The sequence below is a fragment of the Anomaloglossus baeobatrachus genome, chromosome 1 (assembly GCF_048569485.1).
Source record: "Anomaloglossus baeobatrachus isolate aAnoBae1 chromosome 1, aAnoBae1.hap1, whole genome shotgun sequence".
Lineage (NCBI taxonomy): Eukaryota > Metazoa > Chordata > Amphibia > Anura > Aromobatidae > Anomaloglossus > Anomaloglossus baeobatrachus.
Window position 1 is genome coordinate 927,531,915 of NC_134353.1, and position 22,312 is coordinate 927,554,226.

General features: G+C 48.8%; 1 protein-coding gene across 1 annotated transcript in view; it reads right to left on the reverse strand.

Moving 5' to 3' along the window:
* Positions 1–21,090, reverse strand: part of FECH (ferrochelatase) — a 67,988-nt gene extending 46,898 nt beyond the window's left edge. The window contains exons 1-2 of the mRNA XM_075343361.1: positions 20,877–21,090; positions 311–425 (exon numbers count right to left, since the gene is read on the reverse strand). Coding sequence (XP_075199476.1) covers positions 311–425; positions 20,877–20,937 — 176 coding nt within the window. The 5' untranslated portion in view covers positions 20,938–21,090. The remainder of the gene's footprint in view (positions 1–310; positions 426–20,876) is intronic.
* Between the last annotated feature and the right edge of the window lie 1,222 nt (positions 21,091–22,312).

The following is a 22,312-nucleotide window of genomic DNA, read 5'->3' on the forward strand; positions in this document are numbered from 1 at the left end:
GATAACAGGTCAGTGCTGGGGCAGAATACTGACAGGGAATGTGTGTGCAGGGGGCGAGGCTGGACAGTGAGGGCGGGCAGGGGGCGAGCCTGGACACTGAGGCTGGGCGGTGCCAGCTCTGACTGGGAGGTTTAGCACAGGAAGTCATGTTTGCTGGAGCTGAATGATAAACTCAAAAATGTTTGGTAAGCTAATGTCGGACAACTCCTTTAACTGTGACAAAGAAAAGGAGAAAAAAAAAAACACAACCCTGCAGTTGGATTCTGGCTGAGGAGCCCTCACACCCATGCCCAGCAGTCTGGCCGCATACCTCTTATCAGGGTGCACACGTGCCTTCGCCTCTACACCCTGGGTCGCTGCTGCAGCTGCGGTTGTAGATTTCCACCGATGGTTCAATGAAGATACATTTGTCTCTGACTTTAATGCTGCCAAGAAAAAGAAAAAAAAAAAAAAATTACAAATGGGGTAAAAGTATTCCCCCCACATTAATAAAATTGTACCCCAAAAAGAGGACTTTCTTAACCGTTTTGTTTCATTTCCCCCCCCCCCTCCCAAACAAAAAAAAAAAAATATATCTCTGCTTGTGTCATTTTTTTGCTAAACCTGTTTTTAGGCAAACATAACAAGGGTCACATCATAGAGCAAAAGAACACAGGACTCGCTGCTCATTAATACAATCTGGCAAAGTTACATACTATGTATGGGTCTAATATCCTACCCAAAAGCAAACATCACAAATTATAATCAAGAGAGAATAATCCTCACTGGCTGGATTCAAAGGGGAATCAAATCCAGGCTTCCAAACCTTATCACATATGTCTGAGGACAAGATATATTATGTATATGTGTGTATATATATCACCCTCTCACAGGAAGCGCTGGACAAGACCTATTCTTATATACAACCCTCTCACAGCAAGCTGAGGACAAGGTCTATTTTTATATACCAAATACCACCCTCTCACAGCAAGCTGAGGAAAAGGTCTATTTTTATATACCAAATACCACCCTCTCACAGCAAGCTGAGGAAAAGGTCTATTTTTATATACCAAATACCACCCTCTCACAGCAAGCTGAGGAAAAGGCCTATTCTTATATACCAAATACCGCCCTCTCACAGCAAGCTGAGGAGAAGGTCTATTTTTATATACCAAATACCGCCCTCTCACAGCAAGCTGAGGAGAAGGTCTATTTTTATATACCAAATACCGCCCTCTCACAGCAAGCTGAGGAGATGGTCTAATATTATATACCAAATACCGCCCTCTCACAGCAAGCTGAGGAGAAGGTCTAATATTATATACCAAATACCGCCCTCTCACAGCAAGCTGAGGAGAAGGTCTATTTTTATATACCAAATACCGCCCTCTCACAGCAAGCTGAGGACAAGGTCTATTTTTATATACCAAATACCACCCTCTCACAGCAAGCTGAGGACAAGGTCTATTTTTATATACCAAATACCACCCTCTCACAGCAAGCTGAGGACAAGGTCTATTTTTATATACCAAATACCACCCTCTCACAGCAAGCTGAGGACAAGGTCTATTTTTATATACCAAATACCGCCCTCTCACAGCAAGCTGAGGACAAGGTGTATTTTTATATACCAAATACCACCCTCTCACAGCAAGCTGAGGACCAGGTCTATTTTTATATTCCAAATACCACCCTCTCACAGCAAGCTGAGGACAAGGCCTATTCTTTATTATTATTATTATTATTTATTTATAGAGCACCATTAATTCCATGGTGCTGTACATGACAGGGGGTTACATACAGAATACATATACAAGTTACAGTAGACAGACTAGTACAGAGGGAAGAGGGCCCTGCCCTTGCGGGCTTACATTCTATAGGATTGTGGGGAGGAGACAGTAGGTGGGGTGTAGATCGGGCAGCGGCTCCGCTTGGTGGTCGGGCGGCGGCTCCGCGCGATAATGAAGCAGTGAGGTCATTGTAGATTATAGGCATTTCTGAACTGATGGGTTTTCAGGTTTCGTTTGAAGCTTGCAAGGGTAGCAGATAACCACGTCAGACTAACGTGGAATAGGTTTATACAGTTAGGTCCAGAAATATTTGGACAGTGACACAATTTTCGCGAGTTGGGCTCTGCATGCCACCACATTGGATTTGAAATGAAACCTCTACAACAGAATCCAAGTGCAGATTGTAACGTTTAATTTGAAGGTTTGAACAAAAATATCTGATAGAAATTGTAGGAATTGTCACATTTCTTTACAAACACTCCACATTTTAGGAGGTCAAAAGTAATTGGACAAATAAACCAAACCCAAACAAAATATTTTTATTTTCAATATTTTGTTGCGAATCCTTTGGAGGCAATCACTGCCTTAAGTCTGGAACCCATGGACATCACCAAACGCTGGGTTTCCTCCTTCTTAATGCTTTGCCAGGCCTTTACAGCCGCAGCCTTCAGGTCTTGCTTGTTTGTGGGTCTTTCCGTCTTAAGTCTGGATTTGAGCAAGTGAAATGCATGCTCAATTGGGTTAAGATCTGGTGATTGACTTGGCCATTGCAGAATGTTCCACTTTTTTGCACTCATGAACTCCTGGGTAGCTTTGGCTGTATGCTTGGGGTCATTGTCCATCTGTACTATGAAGCGCCATAAGATCAACTTTGCGGCATTTGGCTGAATCTGGGCTGAAAGTATATCCCGGTACACTTCAGAATTCATCCGGCTACTCTTGTCTGCTGTTATGTCATCAATAAACACAAGTGACCCAGTGCCATTGAAAGCCATGCATGCCCATGCCATCACGTTGCCTCCACCATGTTTTACAGAGGATGTGGTGTGCCTTGGATCATGTGCCGTTCCCTTTCTTCTCCAAACTTTTTTCTTCCCATCATTCTGGTATAGGTTGATCTTTGTCTCATCTGTCCATAGAATACTTTTCCACAACTGAGCTGGCTTCATGAGGTGTTTTTCAGCAAATGTAACTCTGGCCTGTCTATTTTTGGAATTGATGAATGGTTTGCATCTAGATGTGAACCCTCTGTATTTACTTTCATGGAGTCTTCTCTTTACTGTTGACTTAGAGACAGATACACCTACTTCACTGAGAGTGTTCTGGACTTCAGTTGATGTTGTGAACGGGTTCTTCTTCACCAAAGAAAGTATGCGGCGATCATCCACCACTGTTGTTATCCGTGGACGCCCAGGCTTTTTTGTGTTCCCAAGCTCACCAGTCAATTCCTTTTTTCTCAGAATGTACCCGGCTGTTGATTTTGCTACTCCAAGCATGTCTGCTATCTCTCTGATGGATTTTTTCTTTTTTTTCAGCCTCAGGATATTCTGCTTCACCTCAATTGAGAGTTCCTTAGACCGCATGTTGTCTGGTCACAGCAACAGCTTCCAAATGCAAAACCACACACATGTAATCAACCCCAGACCTTTTAACTACTTCATTGATTACAGGTTAACGAGGGAGACACCTTCAGAGTTAATTGCAGCCCTTAGAGTCCCTTGTCCAATTACTTTTGGTCCCTTTAAAAAGAGGAGGCTATGCATTACAGAGCTATGATTCCTAAACCCTTTCTCCGATTTGGATGTGAAAACTCTCATATTGCAGCTGGGAGTGTGCACTTTCAGGCCATATTATATATATATATATATATATATATATATATATATATATATATATATATATATATAATTGTATTTCTGAACATGTTTTTATAAACAGCTAAAATAACAAAACTTGTGTCACTGTCAAAATATTTCTGGACCTAACTGTATACCACCCTCTCACACAAAGCACAGGACAAGTTATATTCTTATATACCACCCTCTCACAGGAAGTGGAGGACAATGTCTACTTGCCTAGCCCCCACAATTAGGCAGTTTGCAGTGGTGGATCTACCCATTATTTAAAACCTGCTAGGAGTCAGGCGGCATTGATGGACTCTATACATTTGTATTAACTGGTAACTATTTACCAGTTGCCTATGGGAATATATATATATATATATATATATTGTGAGACTGTGACCGGGGTTATCTATGACGGCCGGTATGTCTCGCCCCGGTTGTGCTCACTCCATGATAGAAAGTAAATCCACTCTAGGGTTAATGCTGTTTCCCTACAGGCTGAAGGAAGGGTTAAATGGAAACAGGAACGAGGGGCAGGTGTGCCGGGTGTGAGGGAGTGATCACAACTCCCTGAGTCTCTGCTGGAGAGACATGTATATTGCTGTGGATTTTTGTTTGGACATTAAACACCGTGTGCTGTGAAACTTAATGCCTGGATCCCGTGTCTTCTGCTGCGCAGCCGACCGCGCTACCTCACATATGGTGGAGAATCGGCGGGCATGCCAGCCCGGTGAGGTGTACTTCCTTTTCTGGTGATCCGGTAGCACATGTCCTGGATTCAAGCAGCTATACTACGGCCCAAACCCAGCGACGCCATGGAGGACATACTAAGGCATTTGGCGCAGGCTAATGCACAGCAGCAGCAGGCTAATGCACAACAACAAGAGGCTAATGCACAGCAACAACAGGTGAATACCCACCTGCTCCGGACGTTGGAGCAACAGCAGCAACAGCACCAGCAATCCTTGAAATTGCAGGAAAAAAGGCACCAAGAACAGATGGTTCTCCTGGCCAAGTCAATCCGTGCCGGACCGGCAGCAACAACCCCGGGACCGGGTGACGACGGCAGCGTCCGGAAAGCGGTGAGACAAGCGTTGCAAAAGATGACCCCGGGGGATGATGTGGAAGCGTTCCTGGCAGTGTTTGAGCGGGTGGCCGAGCGGGAAAAGCTGCCGACCCCCCAGTGGGCTGAGGTATTGTCGCCCTATCTGACGGGGGAACCCCAAAAAGCGTACCTGGACCTCGGTACCGAGGACGCCATTGACTATGTGACCCTGAAAGCCGAAATACTGGCTCGGTTGGGGGTGAATACCTATGTACGGGCTCAGCGGGTAAATCGGTGGTTCTATGAGGAAGCCAAACCCGTACGCTCCCAGGCCTATGACTTATTACATCTTGTAAAAAAGTGGTTGCAGCCTGACACTCTGAGCCCGGCGCAAATGGTGGAAAGGGTAGTAGTGGATCGTTTTGTGCGCACTTTACCCGTCACCGTTCAACGGTGGGTAGGACAGGGTGACCCGAGTACCCTGGACCAATTAGTGTCCCTGGTAGAGCGGCATGTGGCTACGCAGGACTTGATACGGGACACTGAGACTTTGCGTACCGCCCGTCGGTCCGGCCCCTCCAAGCCTAGGGCCAAGGACCCACCGCCGACACCGGTACAGGAGTCCGCTACCATCCTGGCTGAGGCCGCGCCCGCCGTTCCTGAGGTCCGGAAGGCCATGTACCCTAAACGACAACTTGTCAAGGGGGTTTCCTTCCCTATTAGATGTTGGCGGAGCCAGCGGGTGGGACATATGGAAGCCCAGTGTCCCCTGACCACGGAGCCCATGGATTGTGGGGTTACCCGGCGGGGTTCAATGTATGCTCAGGTGGTGTGTACCGCTGACCTGGTTCCCCCAGAGACTGAGCCCCACTTGTGCCAAATACAGGTGAATGGATGTCCGGTTACAGGATTGTTGGATTCCGGAAGCTTAGTGACCCTTGTGCGATCCACCTTGAGGGCTAAAGTAAAGGCCACAGGACGTACCGTGGGGGTGGTTTGCATACATGGGGACCGCCGAGACTATCCCACGGGGATTGTCACCATCACAGCACCTTGCGGTCAGGTGCAACATGAGGTGGGACTGCTTAACACTCTTCCTTATGACGTGATCCTAGGACGGGATCTGCCCTATTTTTGGACTTTATGGAAGGGAACCCCTAGATCCCCTCCGATATTGGTCAGTCCGGGGCCTGAGCCCTACAATCCTGAATCCGGGACACCTGCCGTAGGGGTCCCCATGATAGGGACAGAATGTGAACCCGATAGGTCGCCCCTAGAGGTATTGGCAGGAGAGGCTGAGACGGTCGAGCCCATCCCGGACTTGGAGGCATCCCCGGATGCGTTTGGGACAGCCCAACTCCAGGACCCTACGTTAATACATGCCCGGAATAGGGTGTTAGTAATTGACGGGGTGGCCCAGCTGCCCGGTGCCCAGGTAAGGTACCCCCATTTCGCTCTTAAACAGGATTTACTCTACCGGGTAGATGAAATACGGGGCGTGGGGGTGGAGCAGTTGGTGGTGCCCCAGCCGTATCGCCGGCGGGTCCTCGACTTGGCTCATAAACATCTGATGAGTGGCCACCTAGGGGTCAAGAAAACGCAGGAGCGAATATTGCAAAGGTTCTATTGGCCCGGGGTCTTTGGGGAGGTAAAACGGTTCTGCGAAACCTGCCCGGAGTGTCAGCTTACCGCACCACTGGTCCACTTTCGCAGTCCGTTGGTGCCGTTACCCATTATAGAAGTCCCTTTTGAACGGATAGGGATGGATCTGGTGGGGCCCCTCGTAAAGTCTGCTCGAGGGCACCAACACATCCTAGTGATCGTTGACTATGCCACCCGGTATCCAGAGGCGATACCTCTCAGACATACTGCGGCAAAGCTTATAGCTCGGGAGTTGTTTTCTGTGTTCTGCCGGGTGGGGTTGCCCAAGGAGATCCTTACGGATCAGGGGACCCCATTCATGTCTAAAGTGACCAAAGAACTATGCCGGCTACTCCAGATCAAGCAGTTGCGTACGTCTGTGTATCATCCTCAGACGGATGGGTTAGTAGAACGATTCAATAAAACCCTGAAAACCATGCTAAAAAGGGTGATCTCCAAAGACGGGAAGGACTGGGATATGATGCTTCCCTATTTGATGTTTGCCATCCGAGAGGTGCCACAGGCATCCACGGGGTTTTCGCCTTTTGAATTGTTATACGGGCGACATCCTCGGGGATTGTTGGACCTGGCAAAGGAAACATGGGAGCAAGAGCCCACCCCCCATAAAAGTGTGATTGAACACATTTTAGGAATGCAGAACCGCATAAGCGCGGTCATGCCAATTGTGAAGGAGCATTTACAGGAGGCTCAGGCCGCGCAAAGCGGCCGCTATAATAGACAAGCCACCGTGCGGACCTTTAAACCCGGGGATCGGGTGTTGGTATTAATCCCCACGGCGGAGAGTAAATTCCTGGCTCAGTGGCAAGGCCCCTACGAGATAAAGGAAAAAGTCGGGGTGGTCAACTATAAAGTATTGCAGCCCGGTAGGCGGAAACCTGAACAAATATACCATGTCAACCTATTAAAACCGTGGCAGGAACGGGAAAGCCTGATGGTTGAGTTTCCCCCATCTCCCTCCTCTTCGGGTCGTTCACTCCCGGCTTCAGCGACCTCCGGAGAGGACGAACCGGAAGTAAGGATCGGAGAAGCCCTCACCAAGCAACAGAGGCGAGAGGCCAGACGGCTGGTTCAGCAGAACCCCGATGTCTTCTCCGAGTTGCCGGGTAGGACCAGTCTGATACGACATGACATTGTCACCGAGCCCCACCTGAAGGTACGCCTGAAGTCATACCGCGTGCCGGAGGCTCGAAGACAAGCCATATCAGAAGAAGTGAAGACAATGCTACGCCTGGGGGTCATCGAAAAATCCCGGAGTGAATGGGCTAGTCCCATTGTCCTAATACCAAAACCCGATGGCTCCTTAAGGTTCTGCAATGACTTCCGGAGATTGAACGAAATATCCAAGTTCGATCTCTACCCCATGCCCCGGGTGGATGAGCTGATTGATAGGCTGGGACAGGCGCGATATTTCACCACGCTCGACCTGACCAAGGGGTACTGGCAGGTGCCACTGACGGAGTCCGCCAAGGAGAAAACCGCTTTTGTTACGCCGGAGGGTCTCTTCCACTATGTTGTCTTGCCTTTTGGGTTACATGGCGCTCCGGCCACGTTCCAGAGGTTGATGGACTTGGTGCTGGAACCCCACCAGGCGTATGCATCAGCGTACCTTGATGACATCATTATTTACAGCTCCGATTGGCAGACCCACTTGGAACAGGTACAAGCGGTGGTGGACGCGCTTCGAACAGCCGGATTGACAGCCAATCCCAAGAAATGTGCGTTGGGACTCACGGAAGCCCGCTACTTGGGCTACGTGATAGGCCAAGGAGTGATTAAGCCCCAAATTAACAAGGTTGAGGCGATCCAGAAGTGGCCTAGACCCCTGACCACGAAGCAGGTTAGGGCCTTCCTGGGTATCGTGGGGTACTACAGGAGGTTTGTAAAGGATTTTGCGGGACTATCAGCCCCCTTGACGGACCTTCTCAAAGGCAAGAAGTCCGTCATGGTACGCTGGACTCCGCAGGCCGAGGACTCCTTCCGGGCCCTGAAGGGGGTCCTGTGCGGACAGCCCGTTCTCGTACACCCTGATTTCCGGAAGGAGTTCATAGTACAGACTGACGCCTCAGAGGTCGGCCTGGGGGCAGTGCTGTCTCAGGTGGTTCAGGGGGAGGAACACCCCGTCACCTTCTTAAGTAGGAAGCTCACCCCTCCCGAGCGGAATTATAGCGTAGTGGAGAAGGAGTGCCTGGCGATCAAGTGGGCCTTGGAGTCCCTACGCTATTACCTGCTGGGACGGCAGTTTCGCTTGGTGACGGATCACTCTCCACTGGTCTGGATGAGGTCCGCCAAGGAACGGAATGCCCGGGTTACCCGGTGGTTCCTTTCTCTGCAGAACTTCCGGTTTACGGTTGAACACCGGGCCGGTAGGTTGCAGGGCAACGCCGATGCCTTGTCCAGCGGCCCGTGTTTGCTGGCAGGAGTTCAACCCCGCTCGCTTGAACTGAGGGGGGGGGTATGTGAGACTGTGACCGGGGTTATCTATGACGGCCGGTATGTCTCGCCCCGGTTGTGCTCACTCCATGATAGAAAGTAAATCCACTCTAGGGTTAATGCTGTTTCCCTACAGGCTGAAGGAAGGGTTAAATGGAAACAGGAACGAGGGGCAGGTGTGCCGGGTGTGAGGGAGTGATCACAACTCCCTGAGTCTCTGCTGGAGAGACATGTATATTGCTGTGGATTTTTGTTTGGACATTAAACACCGTGTGCTGTGAAACTTAATGCCTGGATCCCGTGTCTTCTGCTGCGCAGCCGACCGCGCTACCTCACAATATATATATATATATATATATATATATATATATATATATATATATATATATATATATATATATATATATTAGTCCAAGTTCTGAATATCTCACACAGCACTGTTCAATCCATCATCCTAAAATGGAAGGAGTACAGCACAACTGCAAACCTACCTACTACATGTCCATCCACCTAAGGCCAGTTTCACACATCCTTCTTTTTGCCGGTTTCGCGGATCCGGCGCGCTCCCGTACAGTGAATACAGTACAATGACAGCGCAACAAGCGCCGGTCATGTGCTGTCATGTGACCGGCGCATGTGACCCGGAAGTTACAGCGCTGTCATTGTACTGTATTCACTGTACGGGAGCGCGCCGGATCCGCGAAACCGGCACAAATAAGGATGTGTAAAATTGGCCTAAATTGACATCATGATCCAAAGGAGAGCACTAGTGAGAGAAGCCAAGAGGCCCACGGCCAGTGGAGGAGCTGCAGAGAGCACAGCTCAGGGGGAGAATTTATGGGACGACTAGTCATATACTCCACAAATCAAGCCTCTATGGAAGAGTAACAAGAAGAGAAGGGAATTTTGTTTACTTACCGTAAATTCCTTTTCTTCTAGCTCCTATTGGGAGACCCAGACAATTGGGTGTATAGCTTCTGCCTCCGGAGGCCACACAAAGTATTACACTGAAAAGTGTAACCCCTCCCCTCTGCCTATACACCCTCCCGTGCATCACGGGCTCCTCAGTTTTGGTGCAAAAGCAGGAAGGAGAAAACTTATAAATTGGTCTAGGGTAAATTCAATCCGAAGGATGTTCGGAGAAATGAAACCATGAACCAAAAGAACAATTCAACATGAACAACATGTGTACACAAAAGAACAACCAGCCCGAAGGGAACAGAGGCGGGTGCTGGGTCTCCCAATAGGAGCTAGAAGAAAAGGAATTTACGGTAAGTAAACAAAATTCCCTTCTTCTTTGTCGCTCCATTGGGAGACCCAGACAATTGGGACGTCCAAAAGCAGTCCCTGGGTGGGTAAAAGAAAGCTCAATAAAAAGAGCCGAAACGGCCCCCTCTTACAGGTGGGCCACCGCCGCCTGAAGGACTAGCCTACCTAGACTGGCGTCTGCCGAAGCATAGGTATGCACCTGATAGTGCTTCTTGAAAGTGTGCAGACTAGACCACGTAGCTGCCTGACACACCTGCTGAGCCGTAGCCCGGTGCCGCAATGCCCAGGACGCACCCACGGCTCTGGTAGAATGGGCTTTGAGCCCTGAAGGAAGCGGAAGCCCAGAAGAACGGTAGGCTTCGAGAATCGGTTCCTTGATCCACTGAGCCAAGGTTGACTTGGAAGCCTGCGAAACCTTACGCTGGCCAGCGACAAGGACAAAGAGCGCATCTGAACGACGCAGGGGCGCCGTGCGAGACACATAGAGTCGGAGTGCTCTCACCAGATCCAAAGAGTGCAAATCCTTTTCACACTGGTGAATTGGATTGGGGCAAAATGAAGGCAAGGAGATATCCTGATTGAGATGAAAAGGAGATACCACCTTAGGGAGAAAAACCGGGACCGGACGCAGAACCACCTTATCCTGGTGAAACACCAGGAAGGGGGCTTTGCATGGCAGCGCTGCCAGCTCAGACACTCTCCGAAGTGATGTAACTGCCACTAGAAAGGCCACCTTCTGCGAAAGGCGTGATAAAGAGACATCCCGCAGTGGCTCGAAAGGTGGTTTCTGAAGAGCCGTTAGAACCCTGTTAAGATCCCAGGGTTCCAGCGGACGCTTGTAAGGTGGGACTATGTGGCAAACTCCCTGCAGGAACGTGCGGACCTGCGGAAGCCTGGCTAGGCGCTTTTGAAAAAATACGGAGAGCGCCGATACTTGGCCCTTGAGAGAGCCGAGTGACAAACCCTTGTCCATTCCGGATTGAAGGAATGAAAGAAAAGTGGGTAAGGCAAACGGCCATGGACGAAAACCGTTATCAGAGCACCAGGATAAGAAGATCCTCCAAGACCTGTAATAGATCTTGGCGGACGTTGGCTTCCTGGCCTGTCTCATGGTGGCAATGACATCCTGAGATAACCCTGAAGACGCTAGGAGCCAGGACTCAATGGCCACACAGTCAGGTTGAGGGCCACAGAATTCAGATGGAAAAACGGGCCTTGAGACAGCAAGTCTGGGCGGTCTGGAAGCGCCCACGGTTGACCCACCGTGAGATGCCACAGATCCGGGTACCACGACCGCCTCGGCCAGTCTGGAGCGACGAGAATGGCGCGACGGCAGTCGGACCTGATCTTGCGTAACACTCTGGGAAGCATCGCCAGAGGAGGAAACACACAAGGCAGTCGAAACTGCGACCAATCCTGAACTAACACGTCCGCCGCCAGAGCTCTGTGATCCTGAGACCGTGCCATGAATGCCGGGACTTTGTTGTTGTGCCGTGACGCCATGAGATCGACGTCCGGCGTTCCCCAGCGGCGACAGATCTCTCGAAACACTTCTGGGTGCAGAGACCATTCCCCCGCATCCATGCCCTGACGACTGAGAAAATCTGCTTCCCAGTTTTCTACGCCCGGGATGTGAACTGCAGAGATGGTGGAAGCTGTGGCTTCCACCCACTGCAGAATCCGCCGGACTTCCCGGAAGGCTTGACGACTGCGAGTGCCGCCTTGGTGGTTGATGTATGCGACGGCAGTGGCGTTGTCCGACTGGATACGGATCTGCCTGCCCTCCAGCCACTGATGGAAAGCCAATAGGGCTAGATACACTGCCCTTATCTCCAGAACATTGATCTGAAGAAACGAGCCGCAGGACGAGAGCTGAACTCTATCCTGTAACCGTGAGACAGAATGTCTCTCACCCATCGGTCTTGAACATGTGGCCACCAGGCGTCTCCAAAGCGGGAGAGCCTGCCACCGACCGAGGATGCGGCTAGGGGATGCCGAGAGTCAGGAGGAGGCCGCCTTGTAGGCAGTGCCTCCTGCGGCCTTTTGGGGGCGTGACTTGGACTGCCACGCATAGGAGTTCCTCTGGCCTTTCTCCGGCCTGCTGGACGAGGAGGATTGGGGTTTGGCGGAGGGACGAAAGGACCGAAACCTCGATTGTATTTTCCGTTGCTGAGGTCTCTTAGGTTTGGACTGGGGTAAGGAGGAGTCCTTTCCCTTGGATTCCTTAATAATCTCATCCAATCGTTCGCCAAACAAGCGGTCGCCAGAAAACGGCAAACCGGTTAAGAACCTCTTGGAGGCTGAGTCTGCCTTCCATTCGCGCAGCCACATGGCCCTGCGGACTGCCACAGAGTTAGCGGATGCCACAGCTGTACGGCTAGCAGAGTCTAGGACTGCGTTCATGGCGTAGGAAGAAAAAGCTGACGCTTGAGAAGTCAAAGACGCAACTTACGGAGCAGAATTGCGTGTGACAGCATTAATCTCAGCCAAACAAGCTGAGATAGCTTGGAGTGCCCACACAGCTGCAAAAGCCGGGGCAAAAGACGCGCCTGTGGCCTCAAAGATGGACTTCACGAGGAGCTCTGCCTGTCAGTGGCATCCTTTAGCGATGAGCCATCTGCAACTGATACCACGGATCTAGCCGCCAATCTAGAGACTGGAGGATCCACCTTGGGACATTGAGCCCAACCCTTAACGACTTCAGAGGGGAAGGGGTAACGCGTGTCAGTGAGGCGCTTAGTAAAGCGCTTGTCCGGAAGCGCTCTGGGCTTCTGGACAGCATCTCTGAAGTTAGAGAGTGATCGAAAAACGCACTACGTGTACGTTTGGGGAACCTAAACTGGTGTTTCTCCTGCTGAGACGCCGACTCCTCTACAGGAGGAGGCGGGGGAGAGAGATCCAACACCTGGTTGATGGACGCTATAAGGTCATTCACTAAGGCGTCCCCTTCAGGTGTATCAAGGTTAAGGACGACGTCAGGGTCAGAGCCCTGAGCTGTGACGTCCGCCTCGTCCTCCAGAGAGTCCTCAAGCTGGGAACCCGAGCAGCGTGAAGAAGTCGGGGAAGATTCCCAGCGAGCCTGCTTAGCCTGTCTAGGACTGTGGTCCGGGCAGGAGTCCTCCACGTGAGACCTAGGGCCCAACCTGGGAGCGCGCTGCGGCGCGGACCGAGAGGGGCCTGGAGGCGACGATCCAACAGGGGCCGGGGCCTGTGTAAGGACCGGTCTGGACTGCAAAGCTTCTAGCAGCTTGGCAGACCATTTGTCCATAGACTGAGCCATGGATTGTGAAAGTGACTCAGAGTTTCTCAGCAAAAGAGGCGAACTCTGTCCCTGCCGCCTGGACAGGGGGAGCAGGGGGGTCTACATGAGCCGAGGGGCCCACCAGTGTCCGAGGCTCTGGCTGAGCAAGCGAAACAGGGGTCGAGCATTGCTCACAGTGAGGGTAGGTGGAACCCGCAGGTAACATAGCCCCACAAGAGGTACAGGCCGCAAAAAAACCCTGTGCCTTAACAGCTTTGCTCCTTGTGGACGACATGCTGTTGTCTCCTAGGAGAATGATCACTGAGGGTATATGGGCAATAAAGGGTATACAGCCCGACCGAACAGAATATATATAAATACGTATCTATTCCGGCACCCTAGGGGGACCAGCACCGGGTGACCGGTGTGGCTTACCGACCGCTAACAAGCGGAGTGTGTGTGTGTCCTCCAGATTCCCTGCCTTGGGTCCCCCGGAGCTGCAGAGCTCTTCACTGAGAATCCTCCACCGGCAGAATGCCAAAAAATTGCTGCCGGAGCTCTCAGGGGAGGAGTGGAGCCGTGGGCGGCGCCAGGAAAGTGCGGGAATCTGGGGTCCCCACAGTGATCAGTGAGGGGGGAGGAAACATGCAGGATGCTCCAGCCCTCACATCCGACGTCAGGTCGGCAGTCCCGCCCTTACCCCTGACAGGCAGGCCCGGGGGCGGGATTTTTGCGACTAGGCCGCGATGAAGCCGGGGACTAAATTTGAGACCGCGCCCGACAAGCAGGCACGGTCGGCGCGGAAGTCCACCGGCCTTCTTAATTCAGCAGCTGCCGCAGCGTCCGGGAAGAAGGTGCGCTCCTGCACAGTCCCCAATGGGGACATAGAGTACCTTTGAGATGCAGGCCCCGGTCCCTGAGGTTGAATAGACTCCGGTCCGGTAGATTCCCACAGGGGCTGCGGAGGGAGCACGGTCCTAGTGAATGGATGACCGCTCAGGATCCCACTTCTCCCAGAGCCGCTAAGGGATGGTGAAGGAGACGGCATGAGGCTCCGGCCTTTGTACCCGCAATGGGTACCTCAACCTTAACAACACCGCCGACGTAGTGGAGTGAGAAGGGAACATGCCGGGGGCTCCGTGGGAGCCCTCTTTTCTTCCAACCGACATAACTAATATGAGAATGCATGAGTGGATGTGTGCCTCCTTCCACACAAAGCATAAAACTGAGGAGCCCGTGATCCACGGGAGGGTGTATAGGCAGAGGGGAGGGGTTACACTTTTTAAAGTGTAATACTTTGTGTGGCCTCCGGAGGCAGAAGCTATACACCCAATTGTCTGGGTCTCCCAATGGAGCGACAAAGAAAAGCAATTTTTGAAAGCAAGAAGCCGCAAGAAGTCTCGTTTGCAAAAATCCATGTAGGGGACTCAGCGAGCATGTGGAAAGTGATGATCTGATCAGATGGGATCAAAGCAGGACTTTTTTTGGGCTAAAGTCAAAACGCTATTTGTGGCGGCAAACAACACTGCACATCACCCTGAAAATACCATCCCCACTGTCACACATGGTGGTGGCAGCATCCTGCTGTGGGGAGGCTTTTCTTCAGCAGAGTTGATGGGAAAATGGATGGAGCTAAATACAGGGCAATCCAGTAGAAAAAGTTGTTAGAGGCTGCAAATAAATTGAGACTGGGGCGTAGTTTCACCTTCCAGTAGGACACCGACTCTAAACATCCGACCAGAGCTACAATGACGGACTGCTATGCTGTATAGAGCGGGTGAAAGCATTGAACACGTCACCAATTCTCTAAGTAAATATATCTCTAAGGGTATGTGCGCACTAGGCGTTTTTTTCACTAGGCGTTTTTATGTGCGTTTTTGTCTCAAAAAACGCACCCGCGGCTAAAAAACGCGACAAAAAATGCATGCGTTTTTGCCGCGATTTGGTGCGTTTTTTGCTGCGTTTTTGCTCACTGCGTTTTTAATCAGTGCACAATGCCATTAAAGATTGTTGATGAAAAAAAAAAAAAAAAAGGTCTGATGTCATTTCCTTCTTCAAAATGTTCATTGTATGCAGGAGAGCAGACAGGCAGCTGCAGAACTAGTGTATGCAGGAGAGCAGACAGCAGCTGGAGAACTACAAGGCTCAGCATCCTCCATTCACTAGTGTATGCAGGAGAGCAGACAGCAGCTGCAGAACTACAAGGCTCAGCATCCTCCATTCACTAGTGTATGCAGGAGAGCAGACAGCAGCTGCAGAACTACAAGGCTCAGCATCCTCCATCCAGGACTGTTTTTTGCCCAAAAAGAAAAAAAAAAATGACATGGGCTTCGCCATATTTTTGTATGCTAGCCGGGTACAGCAGGCAGGTACGGGCTGCCCCCAACCCCAGCTGCCTATTTGTACCCGGCTGGGAACCAAAAATATAGAGAAGCCCTTTTTTTTTTAATTATTTCATGAATTTCATGAAATAATTAAAAAAAAAAAAATGACGTGAGCTTCGCCTAATTTTTGAGTCCAGCCGGGTACAACTAGGCAGCTGGGGATTGGAATCCACAGTGCAGGGTGCCCAAGCTTTCTGGGCACCCCCACTGCGAATTGCAGTCCGCAGCCACCCCAGAAAATGGCGCTTTCATAGAAGCGCCATCTTCTGGCGCTGTATCCAACTCTTCTAGCTGCCCTGATGCCGGGTGGCTAGCTAGGTAATAATGGAGTTAGGGCTAGCTGTATATTATCAGCTAGCCCTAAGCCCGAAATTCATGGTGTCACGCCAATATTAGACATGGCCACCATGAATTTCTAGTAATGATAAAAAAAAAAAAAAAAACAACGCACAGAAAAATATTTTTATTAGAAATAAAACACAACACAATTAGTGACTCCATCTTTATTGAAATAAAGAACCCCTCTCCGTAGTAAACCTGGGTCAAGGGTCCCGCGCCGTCCAATCCGGATCCAATATCATCTGATCGGTTTGCTGGAAGGCAAAGCGATCAGATGATGTGTCAGGATCAAGTGCCTGAATCCCATCACACATCAGCTGATCGTATAAAAGCCGATTATGCAATCAGCTGATGCATCAGTAGAAAAAAAAAAATAATACTCACTTATGTGCTGTGCTGATTACCGGCAGCTCCTGGAGCGATCGATTGGACAGGAGTCTGATCCTGTCCGATCGCTGCAGCAGCTGCCGGTAATCAGCTGATGAAGTCCCCTGACGGCAGGATCAGCTGATAGCCGGCCGGGCGCGAAAAAGCCGGCGAGACTACGATCAGCTGATGCGTCAGGTGACTGCATCAGGTGATCCACCGCCAGGTCCTGCAAGCAAGGTCCTGCCCCGGGGAGACTGCACACAGCCAGAGCGGCGGGACCGAGACAGGGGCTGGGAGCGGGCATGGCACCGGGACCCTGCAGACAGGTGAGTATATATGACATTTTTTTATTTTTCTACTGTTCACTTTGGTTTTCGCCGCTGCCTCCACCTCCCGCCCAGACATGGCGCCGCACGGAGCTGACATGGCACCGGACGGGAGGTGGAGGCAGCGGTGACGGTACCGGGAGGATTCATGCTTCTGTGTTTACCAACAGAAGGAATCCTCTTCCTGTACACATCACTTTACTGCCCACCCCTTGCGTTTATAGCTGCGTTTTTAGTCATAGAAACGCGGCTATATGCGTTTTTCATTGCGTTGTTGAACATCTCATTGAACTCAATGGGTGAAAAACGCAGTGAAAAACGCAGAAATAATTGACATGCTGCATTTTTGTGGTCACCACAAAAACGCAGCTACAAAAAAACGCTGTGTGAGGACAGCACTTCTGAAAACCCATAGACATTGCTGGGGAAGCAAAGTCACTGCGTTTTCAGCACAAAAATGCGGTAAAAAACGCCGCTAAAAACGCAGCAAAAACGCCTAGTGCGCACAAGGCCTAAAGGGGCCATTGACATGAATGTCTCACCAGATGTCGTTAACAACCCATCCAATCCACACAGGCAAAGAAATTCAACCATGCAGTACAACACACAGTATACACAGCAGTCAGTTATATATATTATATACATACACAACACAGTACAGCAGGCTGTAATATATATATATATATATATATATATATATATATATATATATATATATATATATATATATATATATATATATATATTGCAGTACACAGCAGTGTGCAGTACAGTGTATTGAGGGTAATGTACAGTACCGTCAAAATATATATAGATATTCACATAGTATATAGATGGAAAAGCTGTATATATACAGTAGTCAGGATATGGGGCAGTATACAGTACAGTCAGTATACCGTATATTACACACACACACACACACACACACACACACAGTGTATAAAGTCACTATATGGCAATATAATAATAATAATAATAATAATAATAATAACCTTTATTTCTATAGCGCCAACATATTCCGCAGCGCTTTACAATTCAGGAGGCACATATACATATCATGTACATAAACATATACAAACAAGTAACAATTATAGAAGATACAATATTTAAAGGGAAAAATGGCAACCCTGCTCTTGAGACCTTACAATCAACAATGAGATGGGGGAGGGGCAAGGTACAAGTGCTTATTTACAATGACAATCCAGCCATATCATGGGGGATAGATGATGGCTTCCTGGACCAGTTGGCCAGAGCCTTGAGATGCATTTGGGTGCCATGGAGTTTGACGTGGGGTTATGTTCTGAGAAGTTGTAGAGGGATTAGGTGAAATTAGTTTGGCTAGGGAGTGTGATAGGCCGCCCTAAAAAGATGCGTTTTTAGGGTGCGTCTGAAGCTGAGTAAGTTGTGATTTGTCCTAACTTCTTGGGGTAGAGCGTTCCAGAGGTTTGGTGCAGCTCGGAAGAAGTCTTGGATTCGGGAGTGGGAGGTTCGAATTAGTGTGGATGTTAGTCGAAAGTCGCTTGCAGAGCGTAGAGAACGGGTGTGGTGATAGACAGAGAGGAGGGTGGAGATGTAGGAGGGTGCTGCACTGTGGAGAGCTTTGTGGGTGAGAACAAGCAGTTTGAATTGGATCCAGTGATATATGGGCAGCCAGTGCAATGACTGGCACAGAGCAGAGGCATCAGAGTAGCGGTTAGCCAGATAGGTGACCCTGGCTGCTGCATTAAGGATGGACTGTAGAGGAGAGAGTCTAGTTAGGGGGAGACCAATTAATAGAGAGTTACAGTAGTCAAGGCGGGAGTGGATCAGGGCCACGGTGAGGGTTTTTGTCGTTTCCATTGTGAGAAAGGGGCGGATTCTAGAGATGTTCTTGAGGTGCAAGCGGCAGGTGCGGGCAAGAGATTGTATGTGGGAGGTGAAGGAGAGATCAGTGTCAGGTATAACCCCCAGGCAGCGGGCCTGCGGCCTAGGACTTATCGTTGTGCCACACACAGAGAGGGAGATGTCAGGTTTAGGAAGGTTGGGAGATGGAGGGAAAAGAAGAAGTTCAGTTTTGGAAAGGTTAAGTTTCAGAAAGAGAGCAGACATGACATTGCAAACTGCAGTCAGGCAGTCACTTGTGTTCTGTAGTACAGCGGGGGTGAGGTCAGGGGATGAGGGGTATAGCTGTGTGTCATCAGCATAAAGATGGTACTGGAAGCCAAATCTGCTGATGGTCTGTCCAACTGGGGCAGTGTAGAGGGAGAAAAGAAGAGGGCCCAGGACTGAACCTTGAGGGACCCCAACAGTGAGAGGAAGAGGAGAAGATGTGGAGCCAGCAAATGATACGCTGAATGAGCGGCCAGAAAGATAGGAAGAGAACCAGGAAAGCACAGTGTCCTTCAGGCCAATGTAAGTATAGTACACACATAGTATATAGACAGAAGTATACATGCAGTACAGTGTATAGAGGGAAGTATACAGTAGTCAGTATATACACAGACCAGACAGTGTATAGGGGCAGTATACGTACAATCAGAATATATGGGGCAGCATACAGTATATAGTATAAATACAGTACAGCCATAATATATGGGGTAGTATACAGTATATATACACAGTACAGTCAGTATATACAGAGCCCAGCAGTCCTTATACATTACAGTACACAGCATATATACATTACAGTCAGTGTATAGGGGGCAGTATACAGTACAGTGTAAAGGGGCAGTATACAGTATATACACAGTACAGTCAGTATAAAGGGGCAGTATACAGTATATACACAGTAGTCAGTCCTATATGGGGCAGTATACATCACACAGTATATATAGAGTACAGTCAGTGTACAGGGGGCAGTATACAGTATATATACAGTATAGTGTATAGGGGGCAGTATACAGTGTATTTACAGTATAGTCAGTGTATAGGGGCAGTATACAGTATATATACAGTACAGTCATTATATATGGGGCAGTATACAGCACACGGTATATATAGAGAACAGTCAGTGTACAGGTGCAGTATACAGTGTATTTACAGTATAGTCAGTGTATAGGGGCAGTATACAGTATATATACAGTACAGTCATATATGGGGCAGTATACAGCACACAGTATATATAGAGTACAGTCAGTGTACAGGGCAGTATACAGTATATATACACAGTATAATCAGTGTATAGGGGCAGTATACAGTGTATTTACAGTATAGTCAGTGTATAGGGGCAGTATACAGTGTATTTACAGTATAGTCAGTGTAGAGGGCAGTATACAGTATATATACAGTACAGTCATATATGGGGCAGTATCCTGCACACTGTATATATAGAGTGCAGTCAGTGTACAGGGGGGCAGTATATATAGAGTACAGTCAGTGTATAGGGGCAGTATACAGTGTATTTACAGTATAGTCAGTGTATAGGGGGCAGTATACAGTATATATACAGTACAGTCATTATATATGGGGCAGTATACAGCACACAGTATATATAGAGTACAGTCAGTGTACAGGTGCAGTATACAGTGTATTTACAGTATAGTCAGTGTATAGGGGCAGTATACAGTATATATACACAGTACAGTCATTATATATGGGGCAGTATACAGCACACAGTATGTATAGAGAACAGTCAGTGTACAGGGGGCAGTATACAGTATAGTGAATAGGGGGCAGTATACAGTATATACACAGTATAGTCAGTGTATAGGGGGCAGTATACAGTATATACACAGTACAGTCATTATATATGGGGCAGTATACAGCACACAGTATGTATAGAGAACAGTCAGTGTACAGGGGGCAGTATAGTCAGTGTATAGGGGGCAGTATACAGCACACAGTATATATAGAGTACAGTCAGTGTACTGGGGGGGCAGTATACAGTATATACACAGTACAGTCAGTGTATAGGGGCAGTATACAGCACACAGTATATATAGAGTAGTCAGTGTACTGGGGGGGCCGTATACAGTATATACACAGTACAGTCAGTGTATAGGGGGCAGTATACAGCACACAGTATATATAGAGTACAGTCAGTGTACAGGGGGCCAGTATACAGTATATATATATATATATATATATATATATATATATATATATAGTACAGTCAGTGTATAGGGGGCAGTATACAGCACACAGTATATATAGAGTACAGTCAGTGTATACACAGCACAGCAGTCCCTATATATCGCAGTACACGGCAGTATACACTCACTGTGTGCCAGCAGCCGGCGCGCAGCTCTCAGGGCGGCCATGTCTGACAGCAGTGCGTGCATTCCCTCAGTGCTGAGTGCTCCGCTGCCCCCGCTGCTGTTATACAAGCGGCGCCTCCTGTGGGCAGAGCCCGCACACACGCGCCCGCTGAGGGCCGCCCACACTGCACGGCCTGAGCCCAGCGTGACTGCTGAGGCGGCTGTGCACTTCCAGCTCTGTCACTACCGGGTACTGCTAATAGCAACCAATCACCGTGGGCCTTTTATCTGTCACGTGCGCCATTTACATGAAAGCCGTAATTCGATTGGTTGTCATGGAAGCAGATGGCCATAGTAACCAATCAGGTTGCTGCTTTCATTTTTATATACGTAACACATAAATGAATACTTGAACTTCCTGGTCAAGGTGACTGCCAAATCCAGCCAATAAGAGCTCATCTTACATTTTGAAACCTGATTTTTAAAAATGAAAGCTTTAATCTGATTGGTTCCTACATGATCATTCGCTTCACTGTGTTATCACATTCTTGACTTTTGACATGGTCTTAAAGGGATTTTCCTATGTCAGACTTTCATGGCTGTGACAGAAATGCCTACATCCAGGCAGTGACCACTGGAGGTGGAGCTACGGAAACACCTGAGCTGTGCTGTTTCCATGATTCTCATTGAAATGAATAGGTTGAATTACAGATTGAAGTGCTGCACTGTACAACCTCTGTTATCCTCTATACAGTGTCCATATATATATATATATATATATATATATATATATATATATATATATATATATATATATAAAACTACCATCATACTGCACTGCAGCCATTTTTGCACCTCACGGTCTTCTAAAAGCCATCACTGTTTATATTTTTCATGTGCACTATGAAGCCGGGTGTACACGTCCCGGCTTCAAACTGAAGTAGTGCGTATGACCCAAACTAAGCCGAAATCCAGCGTCAGGCGGCGATGGTAGCAGAGAGGTGAGCACGACCATCCTCTGACGCTGCACATTCATTAGCATGTTAGCAAGGGAAGCAACGCCCTTGCGACTAGTCCATGCGCTCATTAGAAAATGATATAAGATCTTTAGAAATACTTTTTCTAAAGATTCCTTTATCTATGCTCCTAGATACAGGGACAGTTAGGCAGGGATTAGCAATATGCACCCAGAATTGCTCGTGGTTCTGGGTTCATATTGGACCTGACAGGTTCCCTTTAAGTGGTTATACAGCAGCGATAACAGTTATTTCTAATAGAGGAAGGTACACGGCACACTTACGGCAGATGGAGTGAAGAACACTCTCCAGGAAGTCAGGGTTTCAGTATCTAAGTCCACCAAAAAGAGAAGACTTCATGAGAGCAAATACAAAGGAGTGCAAACCATTAATCAGCCTGAAAATAGAAAAGCCGGGTTAGGCTGGGTACAGATATCCGGCTT